The 26,097-nt window shown below is 41.5% G+C and overlaps 1 protein-coding gene across 11 annotated transcripts; it reads right to left on the bottom strand.

Annotated features, from left to right (window-relative positions):
* Nucleotides 1–1,226: 1,226 nt before the first annotated feature.
* On the bottom strand, nucleotides 1,227–26,086 carry pnut (septin 7-like protein pnut). 11 transcript variants are annotated; one of them, XR_003389426.1, is made up of 11 exons: nucleotides 18,526–20,074; nucleotides 10,295–10,757; nucleotides 9,286–9,493; nucleotides 8,974–9,226; nucleotides 8,665–8,854; nucleotides 8,426–8,591; nucleotides 7,991–8,032; nucleotides 7,368–7,503; nucleotides 7,129–7,293; nucleotides 4,028–5,629; nucleotides 1,227–3,957 (listed from the first exon to the last, which is right to left on the bottom strand). XR_003389426.1 is itself a non-coding variant. In XM_026815065.1 (11 exons), exons 1-11 carry the CDS (start codon nucleotides 25,923–25,925, stop codon nucleotides 5,468–5,470), a joined length of 1,800 nt encoding a protein of 599 aa, XP_026670866.1. In that variant the 5' UTR covers nucleotides 25,926–26,086; the 3' UTR covers nucleotides 1,227–5,467. The 11 variants fall into 11 exon arrangements, 10 of the variants coding, with proteins under 10 accessions (XP_026670866.1, XP_026670865.1, XP_026670858.1 ...); XM_026815065.1 differs by lacking the exon at nucleotides 18,526–20,074 and adding exons at nucleotides 24,837–24,838; nucleotides 25,913–26,086 and having other exon boundaries at nucleotides 1,227–5,629; XM_026815064.1 differs by lacking the exon at nucleotides 18,526–20,074 and adding exons at nucleotides 21,639–21,640; nucleotides 22,575–23,309 and having other exon boundaries at nucleotides 1,227–5,629.
* Between the last annotated feature and the right edge of the window lie 11 nt (nucleotides 26,087–26,097).

Below are 26,097 nucleotides of genomic sequence, written 5' to 3'. Positions count from 1 at the left end.
CTGCGTATTAGATGTTCCCATTCGCGTTAGATTGCTCACATCCTTGTACATTCGCTCGCATCCTTGTACATTCGCTCGCAAGCGAAGAAAATTTGTTTTACTAATGTACTATCGTTATATCTTCTTGAAATAATTATAGATTTGTATATGGAGGCTCGAGGTCTGCTCACGTTTGACGTAACGTAACGGTACAAATGAAAATAAGCAAGTGGAATAAATTTTCGTGAAAGCGAACGGTACTACGAAACCGAACGCATACCAACCGATCGGAGAGTTGATTGTTTAACTATCTCAGGAAAATCGAATGGGGCAAAACGATCGTGACACGGTTTCGGTCTATAATTAATAAATTCTTTAAAACCGCTTGCACGTAACTTTGCACCGGCGTTTGATTCGATTCCTTACGATGATTAAACGAGGTCAAAGGAACCATTGATTTTCAAAAGCAAATTCATTCGGCTAAAGATTGTTAAGCGCGTCGACGGCATGACTCTCAATTATTTATCATAACTTTTTACTATTCAACATTTAATTTTATCTTATATGTCTCTCAATTTTCGTTACGTATATGCTTACGTACAACTATTTCGTATAATTCTTTCATCATTTGGCTTATCGTGATAAAAAACTTTTGAGAAACGTATAGAAAGGGAAGCGAAGGCTTAGACTTTCGTAGGAAACTAAGAATCGAAGCGTTTGGGCATTTTGACGAATTTTTACATACGCACGTATACGTGTCAAAGTGCAAGCTATTTTAAGCTGTTATTCTCGCTTACCTCTATTGTATGATTTTTGTTTTCAATACTTACACTGTCTGGGTTGTGCGAATAGTTTCTCTATAGCTGAATGCCAATGAATGCATTGACACTAACGATACGATCATTTTCACATGCATAAATATCTCTCGGAAACATGAATATATCGAATAATAAACTTCTCGTCGAAGATGCTAGAAACTGATCTAGCGGCAAGTACAAAAACTAGTTGCGAGTAAAATATAAAAAGTAATTCTTGCTCTTTTTGCATCTTTGATTATTATAAAACGCGAATAACGATAAAAATAATTGTAGGTCAATTAGGAAATCTATCTCCTAATGACACTTAGAATTACAAATATGCACTTAAAATAACTTTAACATTTCCTTTCTGAATAATGTATTTGATATTTTATCTGCGAATTAATGACGTCAAAGACTTGGGTGTAAAACGGGGCCAACATTTTCTCGTGATTTTGTATATAATTTACTGAATACATAACCCTAAATTATAATGATAATAATGTATTAATCGTGGCTTGATGGATATCAATTATTGATACAACGTGTGCTCTACAAGATAGCGGCGGCAGCTTCGTTTTCGTCTGGCACGGCAAAATATAGTTATCGTTTTATTCATTACCTAATTTCTCGCCTCCCTCCTCGTCCTTTTCCCTTGCATCGTTGCAGGCTCGCGAAACACGCGGTATTCATATGACAATTCACACGATTCGTAACAATCAATTAACTATTTAAATATCATAAGCATTGCTGAGTAAAATACACATACATACATATATATATATGTATATGTATATGTGGTAGTCGGTACACTTCTCTGTTTCGCCGATTCTGATATCTTACAACTACTTACGCGCGATACGATACACTGAAACTGAAACGAGCCAACGGCCGACTCCCTTCGTTATCCAAGGAAGCGCGTTTGTTTTTAATCGTTTCGGGCAAATTCGTTACAAACACGAAACGCGATCCCCGTCATCTTTTAAGTACTCGATTACACGTTCCTATACGTTATACTAAAAACCGAATGTACAACGTGGCGATTACAGTTGAATTCACACGATCCCGAAAACTGTTTCGCTATAATACCTTTGTACTTCGAACGTACGAGCCTCGAAATCTCAGTGGAATTTGTACAAAAGTCAAAGTTGGGAATGAAAAAGAGAACGTATCTTTCGACAAAAATATTATAGCTCGGTAGATGTTGTATGTACGAACGTCTTGCGCAATGTTCAGGCTTAACAATATCGGTGCAAAAAAGTGCGAATCGTTCGATATTTAAAAACTATACACGCTCATTGTTGTCTCTCTGCCGTCGTTTTTCTCCTCGAACGATTTTATTTAGAATACCCTCGAAAAGCATCTTCCTATGTTTCAAGTACAAATTGCTCTAGCATATCTTAAAGTTACGTTATCAGTATCTTTGAAATACGCTTTTCGAATTGTCGGCGTTAGTCATTAATGCGAAAAAGCGATCGTGTTGAGCTTCCAAATGGATTGTCGGCGATGAACAATGATCGAGTCGATGAAATTGATTCCTTTTACCTAGAAAAATGCGTATAAAATAGGAATGTAACACGTGATTCTCTTCCAATGAGCCGAGACCGTGAGTCTCCATGTTTCGCGAAAGATCGCGCGAATCTTATTTTACAGTAACTGAAGTTATAAAATGCTCATCCTCTTCGTCTTGGCACACTAGTAATTCAATTAGCTTAGAAAATACGAGGACAAGATTGGGCAGACTTTCTTCGACTATCTGTTAAAAAAGAGATAGGTAGGGAAGGAAATGCAATTGACAGTGTATGTGTGTTGGTGTGTGCGAAACAGTTCGAGGAACATATCGTTAAATCGTTTGCCCATTCTTGTTAAGAATATTAATGTGCATACTTGGACGGGTTCGAGACGGGGCGATTCATTTCACGATCGCTTCTACGTATCTTTCCGATTGCAAAGCGCACTGTCTCGAATCGCGACGATCCAACACATTACTTCAATTTATTTTTATACAATTTACTCTTATCTTAGTCGATTTGCCTCGTTATTAATAAAACTTACATTTACACGAATTGGACTTACATCCTTGATTTTATTTATACATAAATATATGTATATGTATATGTATATATATATATGGCCACTGCTTCATTAAAAATCACATTTAATCATCCGTCGCAAATTGATTCCAATGCATAGACTAATCATCAGCAATACTCTTCTTATTAATTCTTAAGTTTCCCTTTTGATCATTCATTAAAAAACGTTGTCGCTTAAATTAATTAATGTGAAACGATTATTTATACAATTTCTTCCTCGTCGACGAGTGCTGTTTATGGAAATATTACGTTTAATCTCTCGAACATTGATACGATTTATTGCTATCTCTAGACATAGAGAGAACATCGTGTCAATGGTGTATCGCACGTTTCGATTTTTTCAATTAATCTCTCTGATCGAAAGAAGTTTCATCCTGCGACGACTCTCGCATTCATGATCGATCGAATTTATTTTACTCCGATTACGTATGATACATTCGATCTCACAAGGGTATTAATACTTGCACACGTTCGCGGATCGCCTTTTGTCATTATTGCTAAAACAAAAGTTACGTCCTTTGAAATTATCTCTACATTTTGTACATTATCTATCGTAAGAGAAATTATGCTAGGGTACGTGTTCTCTGTTGAATATTAATAATAGGAAGCGCAAAAAGTACAGGCGGAACACGACAGGAGAAACACACTCTTCCATTTTTCACTCTTGAAAGCACAACGATTCTGTGCATGCTTGCGAAACGAGGAAATCGGTATAAACCCAGAGCGATATACGGAGCGTACACGACAACTGCACGATTTAAGCGACACATATTTTTTTTTCCTTGTCTTTTAATTCATTGACCGACCCCGAACTATGAACAAGATTGGATCTTAAATGATGAAAAACGTATAAAATACGTCTCGAATCTCATCGATGGAACGGTCGAGATTAATTCAGTTTCGGATAGTTCAGAGGAAGTATTTTAATATCAATGAAATTTCTCTTAAAGAGATCACGTTATCGATATGATCCGTTTTAAGAAAAATTGTTGATTACTTTAACAAAAGTCACTCTTCGCGTTGCCTTTTCGGAGTAGACTTAGAAGATTCCTTTCCTCTTATTCTTCTTATCCTTACCGTCGACAGCCCTGAAAAGAATTACAGTCTCAGTACAAATGAATAATTCGATTACGATCAGTAGCGATAGCGTAAACTTACGATGTTAATGTAATATGAGTTGTAATTAGTTACTGTCTTAGATCTTTTGCGCGCTCGTATTTTTATAAACAATTTTTCACGATTTTCCTATTACAAGTGTTCTCATCATTCGATCACTTAATAATTAATCATTGTTACATGAAGTTGAATCCTTGTACATCGATTTTTCTAAACATAGCTAAATATGTAAATACAACAAAATGTGTGTGATCTAGTCATGCCAAAATCATGCTTCGAGAAATGTGCACTTTCACGGCCACATGCCTGCGAGTAATGTATCGTATTTTCCTCAGTTTTGTCAATGCAGTGAACATTTTATATCTTTTTCATGTTTCACATTCGTCATTTATTGCAATAAGGCTTTTCGATTAACGACAGTTGACCAATTGCTAAAGCAATGCACAGGAGATGTATCGCACGCAACAATTACTTTTATATCGACACGTTTGTCCGCCGCAGGACGATTACAAAAATTAGCTTGAAACCACAGAACGATACAAAAAATATTGAAACGTGTTTTACAATTAAGCAGACTGATGTTCCTCTTACGCATTACGTAATTGGTAAGGCTTAAGTAACATGAGGGCGACGAAAATGGTTAGTAAATATTTTATGAAAGCATTACGTTTATTTGCGAAATAAGAGTCAACGATGAAATTAACACAATGTACTGTATAATAATAATTGTTTGTTAATTATTATCTGTCGTGTATTATACCCTTTATCAAGCTGTCTCTCAACCTCTTTGGATCGGATTCGAATCGCTGAAACGAAACGCAGAGGGAATTGTTCATGCGAACTGGAATGTAGTATTAATGAAACCGAAATAATAAGTATAATGAAAAGCAAACACGGACAGCTTGGTCAGAGTTTACAATAGACTTCCCTAATACTTTCTACGAATGTGAGAACGTTATAAATGATTTCGTACAAGATAGATTCGTGTGTACGGGTGTGGCGCATGTGAATATAAAACGGTGACATTCATATACGAATATAAAGATACTTTTGCGTCTCTTACATAAAGTTTATCACAAACTTTGTGCCAAAAATATGCCACTCTAAATATATATTTATCCATAGAGCTAACATACGATTACTATCGAGATTCATTTCGATATGGATATTTTCGACCCCTGTTCCTTCGTCCTAACTTTAAGATTTAACTCTCTCGGGCGCAACATAAAATCCATTTTGATAATCAAATCGTCATTTCGAATTTATAATATAAATTAGCTCTTATTCGTTACTATAATATAAAGATAATCAAAAATAGAAAGAAAAGGATACATATACATATCTGTGTATATATATAGTAAAAAGAAAAACGTCTCTGTACGTATAAAAAAGAAGAAGGTTCAACGATTTGGACGCGCAGCGCGGCGAACGCAGAGGTGTTTCATATTTTGAAAAGTAAATGTAGAGAGACTCTACGATCTACTAAGGATGCTCGGGATGTTGTATGACAAGCTGTATCTGTGTAGGGCTGTCTTGAGGTGATTTGAAACTGGTGTGACGGCGTAGGAGACTTCCTATCCCTCGGGAACCCCTCAATGTACCCCCGCCACCGCCAGATCCCTCGGAAGACACTGATCCCGTCCTAAATTAAGGGACACCCCGATATGGTATACACACAACAAACAAACACAAGCGCAAGCATCGCAATCATCCGTAATAAGAAGCCGTCTGAATGAAAATGCAAATAACAGCGAGATGTACGTCGTCGTCGTATCGTTACATCGCATACAGACATTCAGTGCTGATTTCGAACCAAGCGTTCAAGTAGTGAATCAAATGTATTTTCTAGTACACAAACGAATACGGTGTTTTCGAAAATGACTTTAAACGAAATGGTACACTACACATCTAACGAGAAAGAAAAGGGACGATCAAGTGACTTAAGGATGTATTGGCTATACAGTCAATCCCAAAAGTTTATGCACTTTAGAAACACATTTTTTAAAAAGAAATCAGACGTCGGAAGAACATTGCTAATAATAAACAACAAAAAAAATTTTTCGATTTTTCCGAGATTTTTCCAAGGGCGCCTTCAATTTCTTCCAAATTTTCGTTTTTGGCCAATAACTCTCAAACCGTTGAAAATACGGAAAAATTGCATAGGACCTTTCTTGTAGAGGACGACGAGATCTACAATTTCCATGTAAAAGTTTTTTGCTACCATTAATATTTAATGAATTATTGACGAAAAACGAAAAAACAGTTTTTTGCAAATTACTCGTTAACTACTGACGCTAGCAAAAAATTTTTACATGGAAATTGTAGATCTCGTCGTCCTCTACAAGAAAGGTCTTACGCAATTTTCCCGTAGGACCAACGGTTTACGAGTTATTAATGAAAAATGAAATTTTTTGTCAAAAGTTCGCCATTTCGATGCTGTCGATTTTATCAACATCAATAAAATGCCAAATAATCATACTTAACTCATTAAATATCGAGATTAGAAGAAAAATACACTATTTTTAATTATAGGAAATGCGTTTTTCTAAGGTACATAAACTTTTGGTATTGACTATATAGCCAATACATCCTTAACATGATGTAACAGGCTATTAATTAATAACGTTGGTACGAGACGAAATTACGAGGGAATTTACCAAATCACTGTGAATTAATATTGGATGAATGCACGTTGGATTAAGTTCAATCGAGTTCAGAACAACAGGGCTGTGTTCTACATGCATATTAATAATTATTAGTAATTTCCTGCTATTAGACTGAACTATATAAAACGGTTTTCCACATAATTTCAATTTATACTAAAAGCTGGAGCGCTTTGAACAACTTCCTCGACGAACGATAGCGATAGCGATTAAAATTAGTACTACAAGCTGACTGCTTTTATCACACATGTCTCGTGATTGTTTAATTCAAAGCAAGGATTTTAAGCAATTTTTTATTCACATATACAGCTCTACGTGTCTTCCGTTACCCTAATTACTATATGTATAAAGCTGTATAAGTATTTTTCGTTTCTTGTATTTTACCTCCTTTTAGATGAAGAAACATGTCGAGAAACGGAGGGTGGAACAAAATGACAATTGTAACAACTAGAAGCAGAGTTTACGTTTAAGGTGTACTTACTCTTTTGAGTTCGCCTCCAGACTGCGCCTACGCAACTCTTCGATACTCTGTCCAGTCTGTTGCTCCCATGCCAATTTCTCGGCCTCGAACGCTCGTCTCTTTTCTTCCAGCTCGCGCACTTGTTGTTCGAAAGAACGACGCGTCTGTTCGTGCCTTCTCTGCAACTGCAAACAGATTTTCCATGCGATTAAAACGATCGCCACATTGAAGTTTCGACAGCTGTGCGAACGACACTCACGTCCGCTTCCGAATCTTTAAGTCTTTGCCTCTTTTCCCTGACTTTCATTTCGAACACCTGCTCCATGTCGATCTCCATCTTCTTCATTTTGTTATCATGTTCTCTCTTTTCCTCTTCCAACTGAGCGAGAGGATTCCTATCGAACACACAGAAGGGATTCGAGTTTAAGAAGGGTACGAATTATATTCGAACAAAATATTTCACCCAAATCCATTTAAAATGTTTGTTGGATTGCGTATGTCGAGGGATGATCTATCTACGATTGTGGAGATAAAATAAAAATGCAATCGTTCGTAATAGTTACTTGAGCCAAGGAGAGGGAACAGTATGACGATGTTAACACCAGAGAGTAACTAATATGAAACTTAAGCTAAAATCCAAAAGCAATGAAAATATAATGCAATCTACTTCGTAAATTTCGAGAGGGTTCACTCATTTTTTTTAGCGAGACACCGATTGTCTCGAAGTTGATACACGCTGTTGTCGGTTGATCAACGACCAGGCGTGAACCCTGCTCTGACTAAATAAAACACGCGAAATAACTAACACCCAAGTAAATGGACGAAAGAGGCTTGTGCACACAAAACTATATTACACGATCCTGGCCTTATTAAAAAACTTACCACACTGTCATGAAACTGTTCATCACTCCTGGTGGGCACAAACTAACGAATAAGAAATTCATCATTAAAATTCACATACCAGAGATATTCTATTAAAATGATTTAGTCTCAAAATCGCTCTTTCCTTTACTCTTTAGCCTGGACATCATACATCTCAACGTTACGCTTATGATCCAAAGGAATAATCTTGTTCTTCGATAGTTTGCATGCACAAGCTTTTTGAATCGTTCAGCGAGAAAAAAACGAAATAAAATAACCTACAGACATTTGTATTCGTATCGGAGAAAACAAAGTCGGAAAGAAAGGATATCGATTCCTATCCCACGGGATTTTTCAAGTGTATATTCTCTTGTTCCCAGTTACTCGCTCTTTATCAGATCGTCCACATTTTAAACATATAAGTATGATATTTGTCTGAAAGAACGATTTACTTACTTGTTGGACACCTTGGTCGGTTTTCCGTCCACTCCAACGCCGGCCAACGTGCGGCATCTAAAATTCTCGTAATGCACGTTGTTCGTCACGTCTTTCAAGTCTTGCAAGTGCGTTCTGATCACCATGTTCCGCAGCGCGATGAAGTCGCAATGCTCCAGATTCTCCACTAAACAAAAACAGTCAATGATTTCTCTGGAACTTCAGCTCAGAAAGAAAGTAGTTTCAGAGATCTAGCGAACCTTCTGCGATTCCCCAGGGATACTTCCTTCCGCGGACTTTCCTGCCGTCGTGTTCGACCACGGTATTCGCGCCAACTACCGCGAACGGCACTCGGTCTCTGAGTACTTTGTGCATTTTGTTCTCCTCTTCCTCCTCCACCTCCGGAAACTCGTAAATTTTTATCTTGTGCTGCGCGATCTCGTTCAGAATCTAAATAACGATGTCGTTCAACGGCTTGATGTTACGTTTAAGATCACTGTTTTTCGTTTAATCTTTTTCGTATGTTAAACGACAGTAAAGAGGTGAATCTCTGTTCGCGCTTTACGAACCTGTTTCTTGAAGTGAGCGCACTCATCCGGCGTCATGGTATCTGCCTTCGCGATCACGGGTATGATATTAACTTTGTCGTGGAGACGTTGCATGAACTCGACGTCCAAAGGCTTCAAGCCGTGGCCGGAGGGCGCGACGAAGTAGAGGCAGCAGTGCACTCGACTGTCTGGTATCTGCTGTCTCACCACGCGAGACTCCGCGTTCAGGAACTCCTCGTATTTTGATTCGATATATTCAATCACTGGTACCCAGCTGCAACAACGAGATTTAAATCTCGCCGTTCCTTCGCGTTTACTACAAAATCAAATTACCAATTGCTGTTGTCGACCGCGTCGCCGAATCCGGGCGTATCGACGACGGTAAGCGTGAGGTTCACGCCGTTCTCCTTTAACAATACTTTGCTAGTCTCTACGGCTACGGTTTTCTTGACCCTAAGGCTAGGACCAGGGTACTCGGCGCTGTATATGTCGGCGAGGAACATTGAATTGATCAACGTCGATTTTCCTAGCCCCGACTCACCTGAACATACGCGAGATTAAATCGAATGAATTAGCTCTGTAGATGAATTTTGTCAGTTCCTTGCGGGGACGGAGTTCAAAATACCGAACGGTACCTTGACCTTTCCGTCTCTGTACCTTGAACTGGCCAAAGTGCCGCGCCTACTCTCCCTCAAGGATAAGCGTCTCAATTGCTCTATTTACGGAGAAATGGTTCTGTTTATACCGATGCTAATAATAGCGACACTCCGCCTATATTTTCTCTAATTTCTAACTTTTACTGAGACGAGACTCAGACTCCGCGACTACTTCTTACTTGGATCACCAATTATTTATTACTGATTACGAATTATTACAGACCTTATTAAAATGAATTTCGACGTTGAAAATGAGAGCCACTGACACTCGAAGACGGTTGTAACCCGGTCGAGTGAGAGCCGACTCTGCACGTGTTAAGCAGATGGGGACTCATAAGGCAATATCCTCGACAAAATTGAAATACCAACGAGAGAAACGGATCTCTTTGTTTCTCGATCTGAACAACGAAGGGACAAAAAGAAGAAGAAGGGAAAGAGGAAAACAAACGTCCATTGTACGTACAATGGACATTAACGAGGGTAGAAACGCAGCAAGTCGTAGCGCGTGCATTTTTTACGGCCCTTTACGCGAAAACTAATTCACTCCTGTGTAAACGGAACGAACATTCTTTTCGTCGGTCATTATTCTTCTCCGTGCCAGCCTTCCGGCTTTTTTTAAATAAATCGTCGGGCACATTTTCTACAATTTCGATCCATTTTAAACGCATGAAAGAGTGAGAACTGACCGACGACCATCAGAGTAAAGTCGAATCCCTTCTTGACAGCCTTTCGGTAGACCTGATTGGGGAGGTTGGCGAATCCCACGTAGCCGTCGAGCTCCTTCGGCTTGGTCGATGGCGTCGGTCGCGGGTGATGGAGGATGGCGGCCTCTTTGCTGTTCTCCGTACTCCTGTTCGACTCCCGTTTATTGCTGTCCTCTGATGCATCGTTTTGATTCAGTATCACCGTGGACGGAGGTAAACGCGGCTTCGAGGTAGGCGCCGTGGACGTGACGCTGGTGTATACGGCCGAGGACGCCGGCACCGTGTTCGGCGAGGCGAGGGTCGTCGTCGTCGTGATCGTCGTCGACGACGTGCACACTGGGGCCTGCGACGGAGGTTGCGGGGGCGGCACCGACGGCACCGACGGCGAGGATATTATTGGGGTGTTGTCGCCGCCTTTGAAGAACAGCTCGCGCTTCGCCTGTATCTGAAAATAGTAACCATACAATTATTCGAATATTCACTGGGGTCTCTATATACCATTCTCTTTCACGGTTTTATTCATCGAATGGGGACAACGAGCTAGTTTCGATGTTCGTTCCAGTTCGAGTTCGCATGACGGCCGATTGTTTCCAGAACTATAGTTCCCAGCCATCGTTAGCAGCGGCCTGATCATTGATCCGACTAAATTAGAGCCCGTCTATCCTGTGTCTATCTAGATAACGGCTACTCGGGCGCGACCCCAACGATCTCGATGTACCCCTTTCGCGTGACAACGTCGACGAACTTGTATAAAAACACGAGCCTCGGTGGAACGGTAACGCTGCTGCATCGCGACGACGAGATTTGCTTGTTTGCTAGCGATCGATACCCTTTACGTGCGACACCGTACGCTACGGTCAACTCGAGTAGCGCAACGTCTTATGAACTTCCGGCCGGAAGTGACCGCTGTCCCGCTGCTAAATGTAGACCGCAGACCAATAATTTCGAGTACGCGAGCATGCTTGAAAATAAAGGATTAGCCAATGGCGGAGAATGAACAGTCCCCTTCTTTTAAACATGCGGCTCTCTCAATAATTTCTGGAGTCTATCGAGGAACAAAAGAATGGTGGCTCCAGAAATAATGTTTCTTTTCGCTACGCGGTTTCAGAATAAATCCCGTTAAAAAAGGAAAGAGGGTACATTTTCTATTCCGCGCAGCCTCGTTTCGCGACGGTGAAAAGAGCGGCAGAGTTTCCGTTTGAAGCCCTTTTCGCGGTGCATTTCCGCGGCGTCAAAGAGAGCGAGAGAGAGAGAGGGCCACTCCGTCATCATCGTCTCTAGACACATAAAATGGATAGGAAAAATTCAGCGGACCAAGTCGTCGTCGTCGCCACGCGGTTTAATACCGAACCGTGGAAAAGGTACATCGTACAATGAATCATAATGCGGTACGTGTTCCGTTACGATTCGATCCGGCCGCGCGCGGAATAGAAATTGAATAGCTGACTCGTGCTCATTAAAGGAGCGGCGTGAAACGTGCGTAAGGTCAAGGCGGAAACGAACCACGGCGTGTAATAACGCGACAGATACTCAACACGCGTTCGCTTNAATAATAGTAATAATAATAATAATAGTAATAATAATAATAATACAATTTACATGAAATTACACACGTTATTTTTACGTTTGCAGTTGTTGTACTCCAATGTAGGAATAAATGCAACAGTTATTAAATAGGAACTCGAAGAACTTTATTTAGACGGTATAGCTCTGCACGTAAGTACGAACTGCGGAAATATGTCTAAACGTACATCTTTTCTGGTACTTATATCTAGTTAGTATGAATAATTGGGCTAATGGTCAAAGCAGGGTAGGAATGGGGATGTTTTTGGGTAGTTTTAAGGTTGTTTGTCGCTGAGTAAGATTCGTTATTCAAGTTTTTGAGTATGTTTAGGGTTACTTATTGCTGAGTAAAATTATATTAATACTAATAAATTAGTTCGTCATCCAACACAATCGATGCACTTTTATTTAACCACACCGTGTCGTTTTAAATAAACGAAATTGGAATGCGGAGGGTTAGTTAATATAGACTCGTTAGAGCTGCCAAACGGATTTCTCTTATTGCCGAACGCGTGGAGAGAACTTGGGCACACGGAAACGCGTTTCGGCTTTTGATTACAGAGAAACGGCACGACGCGCAGAGTCAACGTACGTACGATTGCACTTTAAAGGTGTTTTACACGCGCCTGACCTCGTTAATAAACTGCTTAAAATGAGAACTGGATTTCGAAACGACGTGCGGACGTAATAAATTTGAACAGGGTCGAAGGAAAGAGCACTTTCACGTTTCTTTAAACGAAGACAAAAACAGTTACGGTCTAACAGGTCGACGGAGCTTGTGCAAGCCGATAAAAATAGGAACTCCGTTATTGGTTTGACAATTTTTCTCAAATAATAGAGCGATCGAGAACGGAACGTTGAGCGTGTCGTTGATCTTGGGTGGCCTCGACAGTGTGTCATTTCCAGGAAAAATCCGCAGCCTGATTACGGAGACGCCCTTTATTTACGGCACAATGTAACAAAGAGTTGTAGCACGCGTTGTATCCAACGAGACTCTCTGAGAAACCAGAGAGAGAGAAAGAGAGAGAGAGAGAGAACCGAGAGCAGCATCGTGGAACAGAAACCGGTCCAGTGCGCACAAGACTGCACAACGTCGAGACACAGGCCTCATTCCGAAGTCTCTTGAAGAGATCCAGAGGAGCTGGTGGATTCGTGACGATTCGCTTCCTCTCTTTAAAACCAGAGATTCCTATTACAAACGCCAGGGACAATAGGAAAATCAAAGTAGCCTTCTCAGGGAGTGCAATCATATTTCGCTCGGCTTTGTCTGGACATCGAGGACAAGCTTTCCACAGAACAATGTGAACGGTCTCATTTAACGTTTCTGTAATTAATAGAAACAATACAAGAGTAGAACGATTACCATGTTCGTAAATGAAATTGTCAATCATCTGTCAAATCAAACTGTTTCACGTTATCAAAATATTGATCGGAGACTTTTAACGGAAGTTATTTTAGGAATGCAGACCGAGAAGTGAATTAATAATCCACGAAATATCAGTTAAGAGGGTAGCCGAGCAATCGGAATTATACACAACGTCGGAAGATAGGTAAAACTTGTACAAGCTAGTGATTAATTAAGAGCTTAACGTCGAAGAAATCCGAAGTCCGTGTTGAATGAAAGGGGCCACTCGTGTTCGAGTGCTCCAGGAACAAAGGGCTTCGAACAGATAAAACAGAAACCGTGCTTTTTTATACGGAGGGATTGATTTAATCGCCTATTCCACCGATTATTGACCTACACTCCTTTGTGCGAATTCTAAACAGGAAAAAAAAATCGTATTCGAATTACAAATTAAATTTATAATGTACGTGAGATCGTCCGTTGTTAAATGAGATCATCCCTTGTGTTTCGCACTTGAATATAGAGTTGTTGCATCGTCAGCTGAAGGTAACGGCTTCAGTTTCGAGGGTGCAATTGCATCGTATCAGATCTCCTCTCCTTGTTACGTAGCAACCTTCGAATTTAACTTCTTTCTGTCTTTTCTGGTCAGGACAAAGTCTCGCACGACGGCGACGATCATTATTTCATCTGTCCGGCGCGTAAATGCGAGATTCTGCACGGAGAAGTTTCGAATATCAATTCTGCGATATTTTTAGCGGTCGTTGCGGTTGAATCGCGTTTTTCGTCCTGCAATTTATTCGCGTGTACTTCCACCGACCGGAGGAAACGTTACACAAATACAAATAAACGTCTGGAAACGTACAGTAAAGCGTGATACTAGCGTTTCATTTTATAAATCGCATTAACGAGATTCATACGTTATTAAAAACGGAGGAGACGCGAAAAAACGCTCGCGTGAAACTATTCCAAGTATTTTGTTGATTTCCCAGTGGAACATCCGGTGGCTCGGTTTTCCGCCGGAAGCCATCGAGAACAAATTTTACGGCGGAGTGTATGATGCAAGCACGGAGATCATACTCGCGAATGTACGATGACTCTTCCCTGGCATTGAAAAACCAACGGGAAATGGGTCTGATAAGGTGTGAAAAAATCCAGGCCTCGTTAATCACCGGACACGCGAAAGTGTTACGCAAATTACGTATTAGATTAGATAGCGTGTCATAATTAGTCATCCCTTTTCGTATTCGCTTAATCAAATCTTAATTCGTGACAAACGTACCTAGAAACAGAGAAAGATTCTAATTTAATCTTGTCATTAATATTGATTTCTCTCGAGTAATAAAAGGACTTGAATGTTTGAAAATGAACTGAACAGCGTCTTGCGTTCGCGAAGACACTGATTTATGCGAGAGTATTAGAATTTTCCAAAAGGGCCGGTGGGATTAATTTGAATTGGAAATTGAAGAGCGACGAGCCGGGAACATTTCTGTATCGATGGCAACCTAGGAATGGAACCGGCGCTCCAGCTGTTGGCTGTGTTCAATGGAGACAGCTCGGGATTCATCGTTCCGCGAAGAATTCAATGCGAATTAAACACGGCAGACGCTCGCACTCTCCGCGTATCCACGACAACCATAAATCTAGGCCACGCAGTCAAACCGTACAACAATAATTCCACCCGACGATTTACTACAAATTTCAACGTCAAACAAAGTTCGCTTCAGCTCTTCTACTTAAATCGGGAACAATTGTTTTGTCTAAATTAGTGTTGAAAATCGTTAACTCATTGAAAAGAACAGTGAATCATGTTCCTAGAAAAAGATTGCCAGCTGCAGCGCAAAACAACATAAATTACTATGTTTTTTGTGAGTCTGATGTGCAATGTCTAACGATGGAAGATAGAACAGCCAGGAAAAGTTTTTCTCCCACCCGCATTCGCTTAATCGTTTCGCTTTGAAATATAAAATTCTGCAGTCTGCTTTTAAGCGTTTGAATCAGCTCGCAAGCCAGCGGATCGATACGGTCCGCGATCGTGGGAAGGAAAAGGGAAATCCGAAATCGTGCACCCTCCGGTTTCCATATGAACAAGTAGGTCTGCAACGAGGTCCCGTAACCCAATAACTCTGTTCTCTGCTCCCTTTCTCAGCCCTTCAATTTTTATAAGCGTCTAGTCATAAAACCTAGAGATCAAAAGAAAAATCTCATTACAATCGAATAGACAATGAATAACTTTTATTATTCTATGAGTTTTTTTATCTGATGAATCAGATTTGGAATAAAACCGAGAAGTTTTCTATTGGGGAACTAAAAAAGTTGACCTGGAAATGACCCTACCAACAGCTATCGATTTTCTTAACAATCCCTCTCGAGCTTCCCTCGACTCCCATACATTGGACCAGCCACCATTCCTAATTATACTCTTTCACCGTTTTACAAGTCGGAAATTGCACTGTGTAAAATATTCTGGCCGAGTCCATGGGTAGCCTCGTGCTAATTTCTACTCGGTAAACGGGGTATGCATCTTTCCTAGCTTGTTCGCGTGTGCTCGACCCGGACGAATCTCCTTAATTAACGGTCTTTCGTAAGGGTAGCAAGGCGCCGTGAAATTCTACTAGCAAGATGACGCGTCTCGCACGTGCCAGCACAACGTCTCGACTAATTTCGTTCAATTAATGTTCGCCAGCCCAAGAGGCCTAAACGAACCACGGGGTAAAATGAGACGTCATGCCTCCTAGGAATCAACTCATTAACCCGTCGATTCCCTGCGGCTCGAATTTCGATCCACCGACGTCTATTATCGACATAGGTGTGACTTGGAATAATACTAAAAACGATCATCATAAGGTCTGGCAAATATTTCAAACCATCTGGAAACATCCTAATTGAATCATATCATGATAAATTCTACGTAATAAATGTGGAATAATTTCATATCAAGGAATATAAGTGATAATACAGCCTCGTTCATTCATACATTGTACGATACGTTCCAAGACGGTTTCAAATGTCTATCGAGAGCAAGTTCGGTTGTAAAAGCACTGGTTACGATGTAACCCGTAATCATATCGTGCTGGCAACTCAAGTGTTACGTCCCATTTTGTCGAAGAGTCGTAAAATAGATAACAGTCGGCTTGTAAATTGGTCGAGTGAACGTCCGCGATGATTTCACAGGGGAAATAGTTTCGAAACGATAACGTCCAGCGGTGTAACCAGCTGTTAGTGTTAGCTCGCGAGGATTGCGCCAAGATAACTTTCTTATTATTTGATCATACGTCAGCAACAAGTTCGCATTCCATTTTCATACACGCAGCTATTGGCAAACGTTATAAAAACGTAGTACCGATTGGTACACGATGGAATCGTTGAATGAACCGTTGAATTCGTTGCAGAAATTCTAGAAGCTAGCCCACTTCAGGAAGCTTCTTCTAGTAATTGCGGAAGTCCATTCGCAGAGAGAAGCAACAATTCTCTTGCATGCTTCTCTGACCGTGTTTTGTATCATTGAAAAGCCTACTGCTATTCATGTAAAACGGTATACGAGCGCCATAAGTAGTTAGGTACACACGTACGTATATGTATACATACACAACGGGTAAGGGTGAAATACCACGAAGAACGAGGAAACACGAACGCTGTGTTTGGGGAAAAAACAGGGAGAAAAAGTGGGACGCGGCCTGCTTTTCTGAAAGGGTGCTCTGTGTGTCTGATGGGTGCCTTCTCCCCCTTCGTCCTACGGAAGGATACCGTTCTGTTACGAATTTACACGCTACTCTTTAAACTTGGAGGAGGATTTTTCATGAAACGAAGTAGCACAAGGTTGACTCCAGTTGTCTCGATCCTTTCAGATGCTATCATTAATTTGCGATCGATATAAATATAATTCCTGGCTCGGATCTAAAAAACAGAGAGGGATTTGTTATAATTTCGTTCAGTTGCATTCGTTCAACGATGAAAACAACGATCTCATTTAAGGTCGTTCTGCTTACGGAAGTAATAAATTTTCATTTTATCGAACGCGGCCAGGCTTCCCTGGTTCTTGGAAGTCTTCATCGGTGCGTGTACATTTTTAAAGGGTGAGGATTATCAGTACTTGAAAATATTAGGAGCACAGTTATTACGGTGACTCATATAACGCTCGGTATACTGCGAAAGAATTTCTCTTCCGAGTTAAATGCCTAATAAGCGCCTACGATTTAAAACTCCAACCCTGAAGTGTATCTCTTTCCCGTACTGAGTCACGAATTACGGTATATTTTTCTATTGTCTACGACGCATCGAGGGTAGCACCCTAACTGAGAGACCGTTTCGAATGCATGAGGGGTGACCATGTGGCTGGTCGCAGTGATCCTCAAATTCTTGCTCGTTGTAACTTCGTTCCGAAGGGGCAACTTCAAGACGAAATTCCGTGAAACTATAAGTTAGAACCTTAAGCGAGACGGTGCATAGAGTTTCCAAGGCTCGAGTATTCTTGCTACTTAAATTACACTCCGGAGCTTATTTGTACGCTCGAACCCGAACATGTTACAGGCATGCAACTTCGCCAACAAGTTAGAGGAAAATTCGGTCATTAAAAGGGGATAAAAATAAGCCGACGCGGCGCGAGAGTCGAGAGATTGAAAGCACATGCTCGACGCCCCTGGAATTAAAAGGCGAAGTCTCTCGCGAGCGCGAAAATCCATGAAAATGAAGATAAGAACTCCACGCCATATGTTCGTCCCCCTCCCCCGGTACGTTTTTCTCCGTCGCTCCACCGTCCGTGGAAACAGGGTAAGCGTCACGTGTTTGCCCACAGAGATTCTCATCGTTCCCTGACTCATTCTCGACTTAAAATACGTACATATCTACGAAAGAACACGGTTAGTACTGAGATGATATGATTTATAGTCGATCCGATGGAGTCACGCGAAGAGAATCGTGTGTACATTATGCGGGACTCTCGAGTGTACTCCACGGTGTCAAGGAGTATAAAATTCGATTCTCCGAGGAGTCAGGTCGAGCCATGAGGGAGATCTAAAAACGTGAATTTCCTTCTATAATTAAACCCGTCCACGCTTATTGATTTTAGATTTACGTGGAAACTGTTCGACGACACCTAAGGTTAAAAGTTCTATGACCCGTCCCGATAATCGTGCCAGGTAGAGTTGATCGATACGAAATCTAGCTTCAAAACTAATCTCGCTATTTCCAACAATTTTCCGATACTCCGCTGCTCGAAGTTAATTAATAATTCGCGTGTCGACGATTTAAGCTCGTTCGGGATCGCGGAATGAATCAGCGGTGGAACGGGAAAAAAGATCAGGCTTACCGAAGTAGTATCACCGTTCGCCTTTTCCCCGTCGAGTATCCTCTGCCTCAGGGCAAGCCTGTCGAGACTTGCCAGTCTGTAACTACCACCGCCCTCGCGGTCTCTAGACAACCGTTCGGCCGTGCCGCTGCCGTTCGAACCCGCGTTGAAGCTGGTCGTGTATTTCGGCAGGGTCGGCGGCGGCACTTGACGCGGTTTCTCACGGTTAAGCATCGAGTTGCTGCTGTACAGAAACGAGGAATTGTTCGGGACGTTCCTCGCCGACGACGACAGCCCGATCGAAGTCTTTATTCCGTTGCTCTGCGCCCCAGTAGAACCGTTCTGATTCTCCGTCGACATTTTACTGATTCAACACGATTCTTTCTCTTTCTCTTTCTATCTCCTTGCGCTGTACGGTCCTAGCTCTGATCTTCTATCGTGCAAACCGATAACGGGAAATTAAATCATGCTAGTTGCCTTTGTTCGTTGAAGAATCGTGAATTCATCAAAACGATGCACGGATATTATCCAAATTATATATTTCGCGAATGAAGGAAGGAAATGATATCGTGTGCAGCTGCCTCTTTGACTCGATATCTTCTCGAGAAACTGTTGCTTTACGCTTCGGCTATAAAACGTGTAATTCGAGGCGTTTTCAAGGGAGAACAAAAGACGGTATCAAGTTCCGAAAAAACGAACTTTAAGAACGAATTAAAAAGGTCTTAGATCGCGGTCTCCCGCAAACGATTAGTTTTATCGCAGGAAGCTGCGGCACAAAGGGCCAGAATCGGGGTATTAAACTCTCGTTCGTCCTCGTCTAGAAATAAGAATTCTTTTCAACGCGAAAACAATGGGTTTCGAGTGGAAACTCGGATGTTTGAATGGCGATTTGGCCAGCATGTGCCCTTGGAAACGCCTCCGCCACAGAGGATCAACAGAAACCGTATCACGGTCGTACACTTCGCGGATACTGTTACAATTGTAACGCGGAATTCATGTACGCGCGAATTTGATCGTGAAAACAATCGTGTACTCACTGTAACGTCCGCTATGCGTTATCTGTCACGCTCGAGCGAGGAAAATTTACGTATACGCGTGTAAACGAGTGGCTCTCCCGGCCTCGGAAGGGAGACACGCCGAGCGTGTGCGTGCGTAACGGAGGAGGGTGGCCAAGAAAACGAGCAAAAGAGGGAAGAGAAAGAGAGAAATCGGTCGGTTAGCACTATGCGTGGGCTCGCCGGTGTTGCTGTTGGTGATTCACGCTGTCGGCAAACCGGCCGAACGTGGCCGCGTTCACTCTCACTTTTCTGTGCATTGTTTCATTGTATCTAGCTCTCGTCTCCCTTTTCTCGAGAGAAGAAAACTTTATCGAGCCCCGTGTTCCACTGATCGTCGGAGCGAGCAAGAAGAACCGATGCGAGCGAAGAAAAAGTTAAACGACCTCTAGTACGCGCGCACCAACACTGTCTCGTACAAAGGTTGACAAACGATACCGTGGAAAACGACGCGTACGTCTTGCCCGACTCGAATATACTGCGGTGTTCCTCCTAACGAACGGGCGACCACGCCTGACGCAGCTAACGAGCAAAGTGGGGAGAACTAAACTATACCGGTTGCCAAGAATACCCAACGAAGTTGTCTACCTTCGACTGCGCATGAGCTCGACGAGAGAACGAGACCAATAGCATTCCCTATACGACCGAACGGACTCTTCTCATTGTACGATTCGATTCACTGTTCAGGACAATCCCTTTCGTCCCATATTTTAAATTACAACGTCTACGAATATCTCATTCCTTGTGAAAAATATGTTTTCCAATTTGTATTAATGATAATAAAACAAAGAATTATTAAGAATCAGCGATGACCATTCGGCGCCGACTGTCCAACTTCGTTACGTTCTTTTACCTTTCATACTCTCGTAGAGGGTAGGGAACAGGCGAGTAATCACCGCAGGTGGATCGACACAATAATTGGGAACGTAAAGTTAGTTCGAACGAGACCTTTGATATCGAATGCACACGCAGTGTCTTCTTGCACCTTATTTCACGTTAATGCTTAATCATTTACAAGGGAACAAAAGAGTAACGAGCAATCGAGGCTGCGCGTATGTAGCTTTAATAGCTCGATGCTCTTATTAGCTTAGAGTCCAATTAAGGCCACAATGATACTCCAAGTAATCTGCTACGTGCTTCCTAGTGTCGTATTAGAATACCAAGCGGCTTAACAAGTCAATATGATTATTAAGTCAGTTGAAACCTAAAACTCTGTTCATTCAATATTTATCTTAATGACATCCTTCTTTGAAGCAGTCGATGAACCATGTGATATCTAATCGTTTTGCAAATTATAATAAAAATTAGTTATATTTTAATGATTGTGTCTACCTGGAAAGGGCCAATCGCCCGTCGTTTTTCGTATAAGGCAAGAACCGTCGGATTTAGACGTCGTCTTGGTATCGCAGACACTGGCATTTTAAATCGTTTCTTCCCTGTATCTGTTTATTCAATCACTGCACTCACAACTCTCGTCACAGATTTACGTATTTACCCTCTAATGCCTATAAAACTCTTTACCACTCACAATCAAACGTACGGTTGAAATGGATTTAAATGCCCTCAATAAAAGCGAAACGCCCTTATCGAAATGGCGATTAAACAGCAGCGTCACGTATATTATATCACAAGAAAGATTATCAATAGTTATCGCGACTCCGCACGACACTTGTATGTACGTATCTAATATCGATTATCCATCCGGCACGAAAACTGCACCTTGCGGCGTTCTTCGCATGTTACTCACGATCGACACCGATCATTCATACCAAGTGATATATCATGGAATTTCGTAATTGCAAACTTCCACGAACATTACACATCTAATTGTGTTAAGAAAATCACAGAGATACGAATGAGAATAATAATTTGACATAACAGTACCCGCGGGTTCTGTTAAGTTAAATTGTAGAAATTAATATGATACTATGGAAAAGGATCCTTTGAAGATTTCCTTCGAAAGAAACTTGGATAGTATGCGAGCTACGGGACGCGAATTTAGTATTGCGAACACGGGGAATACGGTTGCACGCGTGTCGTACGGCAATTGGAATGTGACTAGCCTTATCAGAAACTTACCGCTGCCGTGGTGTCCGGAGAGGCCGTCGTCGTGGTGGTTGTGACATCGTCATCGTGCCGGGGTTTGTCGTCATCCAACATCCACGGGACACCGAGAACAGAAAAACGGAGCAAGAGGAAGGAACGAGGATAAAGAGAAAAGGACGGGATGGGAATCGTTGATATTAGTACATTAAAAAGGTCGATGAGTATGAATTACAGATCCTTAAGCAATATAGAAGAGTCAACTGAATAGGATCGACTATAAGTCGGACAAATTGGATTTTGTAATCGGATTATATACTCTGTCTTCGTGCCACTTTTCCTAATTTATCTCTTACTTCATTATTGATTACCGATCACTATCGATCGCGAGGAGAAATGAACGAATGCCCGACCGGAGCGACTGAAACGGTGGACACCTTATTGGGCAATTAGGTCATTCGATTAGGCGATCCATTAATTTATTTGGGTAGAGCGTTAGAACATCGCGGAGGTATGCCCCAGTTCTGAATCTCGTTTATGAAGGTTTCTACCGACGACAATGAGAAGGAAAGAATGTTATTTTAGCTGTGCTAATCTTTTTAAATTCTTGAGATACTTCGTACTGAACAAGAGGCACGTCGTCGTTCTCATTCCGGCCAATTATAAACCGCGATAATCCAATTAAAAAGGTACGTCCCTCGAATCGAGTGTAGCTTAATCGAAACGCCGATAATGTGTCACGAATTAATCTGGCTCGTCGAGCAAAAGTTGAACACGCACGAATTATGTTTCACGGAATCACTGTCGCAATTAACACCTCGACCTCCATCGAATTTAATTAATGACGCTACTTTTCATTCATGGAACTGAGATTAAATTAGCAGAGGCGGTAGGCAGAATGAAATTGATCGTAGCGTCGCTTACAGCAAGCTTCTGTTTCGAATGTTAGAATCTTAAAGGAAAAGAGCTTACGTGTGCCGGTTTGTGGAATGAACACCACGGTGGATGTTTCCATTTTGACCATGGGTATCGCTTTTTTTCCTTTATCGCGCCTTTTTTAACCTCGTTCGAAGCTCGTCGCTTCAGCCGAACGCGAACCGAAAATAGATATTTGCAAAAAGTAGAGGACCGCGAAAATTCCTTTGCTAGATCTTACGCGTCGACCTTTGTTCCAGTTGTCAAACTGAAAAACGAGCCGTGACTCGATCGGGAATCGCGAACGGATTAATAAACCAGTCACGAGCACTTTTTGCTTGGTGTTGGACGCTTTTTCTCCATGTCGTCGGATCGGATACTGAGATAACCGCGATAGAGCCAAGATTCCTAAGGTTTCGCTACGGAAAACTTGAAATTGGATTACAAGGAGGCGCCGGACTCGCGTCGTCTTTTCTGCTTACTCGCGCGGAATGAAAACGTTCGGGAAATTCCACGGCTCTCCCTCTGAGATTGATCTACGTAACAAAATTAAGAAGTTCTAATCGATCGGTCGTCCTCGTTTTCCCACGAACAAAGGGGATAGGCGCGAAGCTCTCTCACTATGCACTAATTTTATTATCGAGATTCCAGGGGGTTATGTCGATACCGGTCGCGGAATCGTTCGCGTGTCTACACGTCGGATATAGAAACTGTACTAAGACGTTGACGAGGCTCGCGAGTTCACTCACGACCAGCTCACGAGCCTCCGCGTGTTTCACGTGCCGATGAAGAAGTGGCCGGCCGTTCTTCGTGCGCGGGACAATTATAATGTTAAACCTGCTTCCCTCTTTCTATTTTGCGTTCCGGTCGGTGCACCGGTTCTACCGTACCTGTTACCCCGTCAATCAGACGTCGAACCATCCTGATACGCATCGTTCATTCTTCACTTTTCCCGTTGCCAGTTAGATAACGAAAGTATGCGATGGAAAAGAATGTATAGAGATCAATGACACGGAGCAGATTCATTTTTAAAGACACACGCCTAGTTTTTTCCTACCGAGGGAATCACGTGGATGAAATGTTAAGAAGTATACGTATATGGCAAATTGGAAAGGGCGGGAGTGTTCTCTTGTGAATAATACATGACACGGAGCTGTTCGAGTACTCAAAATTTTAGCCGAGTGCTCGGAACTCCGAGCCAAGAATTCGAGCTCGTTTTCGAAACCTATCGAGACTTACGTTTATCAAAATTAATCAGTTAATTAATTGATAAACGCACAATGCTAATTGAAATACGCGATATCGGAGAATAAGCTGGAGACACGTCCAAGTACAGATAGCTATTCATTGAAGTTCAGCTTCGAGGTCAGACAAATGAATGTACAATAAAACAAGTTCAGAGTAAGTCCGATATCATTACTTCTTTTTTCTCGTGGTCATGAGTCACTCGATATAATTCGCAGCCTTCGTTATTCACGGTATTAAAATAATAAATTTAATTTTCTGTTACGAACCAGCGGTGTGCTCTTAGTGTGGACGGTGTGTCCATGGAGAAAGCAAAAAGACGTTCGGCCAAGATGCACTCGTCGTTATTACATTACTTCCAAGATCGGTGTATACGCGACAGATATGATTTCACAGAGCCACGTAGAATAATAGTTTAATGTTACACGACTTAAGGATGTATTTTACAGACGGCGGAAGAACAATGCTAATAATAAATACGATATTTAATGAATTACATATGATTATATGGCATTTTATTGATGTTGACAAAATCCGATCATCCCAGCGTCGAAATGGCGAACTTTTGACAAAAAATTTCGTTTTTCTTCAATAATTCCTAAACCATTGGTCCTACGGAAAAATTGCATGAGATCTTTTTTGTAGAGGACGACGAGATCTACAATTCCTGTATAAGAATTCTTCGCTACCTTCAATAATTTACGAGTAATTTGCAAAAAACTGTTTTTTCGTTTTTCATCAATAACTCGTTAAATATTGATGCTAGCGAAGAACTTTTATACAGAAATTGTAGATCTTGTCGTCCCCTACAAAATAGTTCTATACATGCCCCCCTACGTCCATCCGTTCGGGAATTATTGACGAAAAAGGAAAATTTGGAAGAAATTGAAGGGGTACCCCTTGGAAAAATCTCGGAAAAATCGAAATTTTTTGTTGTTGTTTATTATTAGCATTGTTCTTCCGACGTCTGATTTCTTTTTAAAAAATGTGTTTCTAAAGTGCATAAACTTTTGGGATTGAGTGTATACCCGATACATCCTTAAGATGACTAGCCGGTTACGAGCAGAGAATTACCGCTAGCAAAAAAAGATGAATCACGAATGTCAGTGCTACTTCTATGAGCTAACGATACTTCCAATTGCGTGGAATCTATTATTGTTGTGCTTGATACTCGCGGACTATTTTCGTTGCGCGTACAACTGTTTGGATGAACAGAGGCGAACGTAGGAAGGGAATTCGGTTCTGAGAAAAGATTTGTTTTGATTCCTCCTGTTTAACTTGAGATGGCAATTTACACCGTCCTATTTAGACCACTTGGTACGGTTCAGTAAGTGCTGGTGATAACTGAGAGGAAGCAAACATAGACTGTACTGTGTACACCATGGTTCCACGGTATTTTATACGGAATAAAAATTTAATCTTGACCAGAGAGTAAATACGATACAAATAAATTCGTATCGTACGCGACATGCATTCGTTCTTGTAGCATAATCAAATAATGACATAACATTCCTATCTAACATTTCCGGCAACAGGAACTGTTCCTTATCGGTTTAGGCGATAGCATGAAATATGTACGTGAACCTGTATCTGTCACGAGATATTTCGTGAAATCGTATTGTTGGGAAAGCTTATATAAAAACAAAAAAAGTATACGTGTAACGTAAGAAACCTTCACAAACGAGATGCCGCGATCTTGCAGGAATGAAAAAACTCGAGATTCGGTGGGAAAGATTTAAGTGACTAAATTAAATTAGACGATAATATGAGAACGTGAACGTGTATCTCAGGAAATATTTCGCAAAATCGCATTGTTGACGAAGCTTGTACAAAAACGAGTACAAAACGAGTTACAAAAAAAGTAGGCGAATAACGTGAGAAACCTTTGCAAACGAGGTACCGGGATCTTTTAGGGATGAAAAAACGCGAGATACACGATCCGGTGGGACAGATTTAAATAGCTAAATGAAATCTGGCGAGACTGGCTCGGGGAAATAGTTGGTAGGTTAGGTCGGCTGCCGTATTGACCGGGCATTTACGGCGCTGTGTTATTGACGCAAAAATTTGGCGCCCTCAAAATGGTTGTCCCGAGTCGAGGCATCGAATTTCCACGTTCACGCACATATCGGAGAGAACTTCTGACTACTCACCACTTCTCTGCATCGTTCCGGTAGGTCGTTACGACTCATTAAACATAACTCTACTGGCCGAACAGCGTGTGTGAAGAAGAATTTTCGCAGAACACCACCGACGTATCCATCGACGCGACACCAATACCCTGTCAACGCGACCAAACACTCGTGCCTTTAACACAGCCGGACCCGTCTGGCTGGCA

The sequence above is a fragment of the Ceratina calcarata genome, unplaced genomic scaffold (genome assembly GCF_001652005.2).
Source record: "Ceratina calcarata isolate Rehan_Ccalc_2016 unplaced genomic scaffold, ASM165200v1 scaffold428.2, whole genome shotgun sequence".
In the NCBI taxonomy this organism is placed as follows: domain Eukaryota; kingdom Metazoa; phylum Arthropoda; class Insecta; order Hymenoptera; family Apidae; genus Ceratina; species Ceratina calcarata.
The sequence above is the reverse complement of the archived record's forward strand: the minus strand, read 5'-3'. Positions and strand labels throughout refer to the sequence as shown.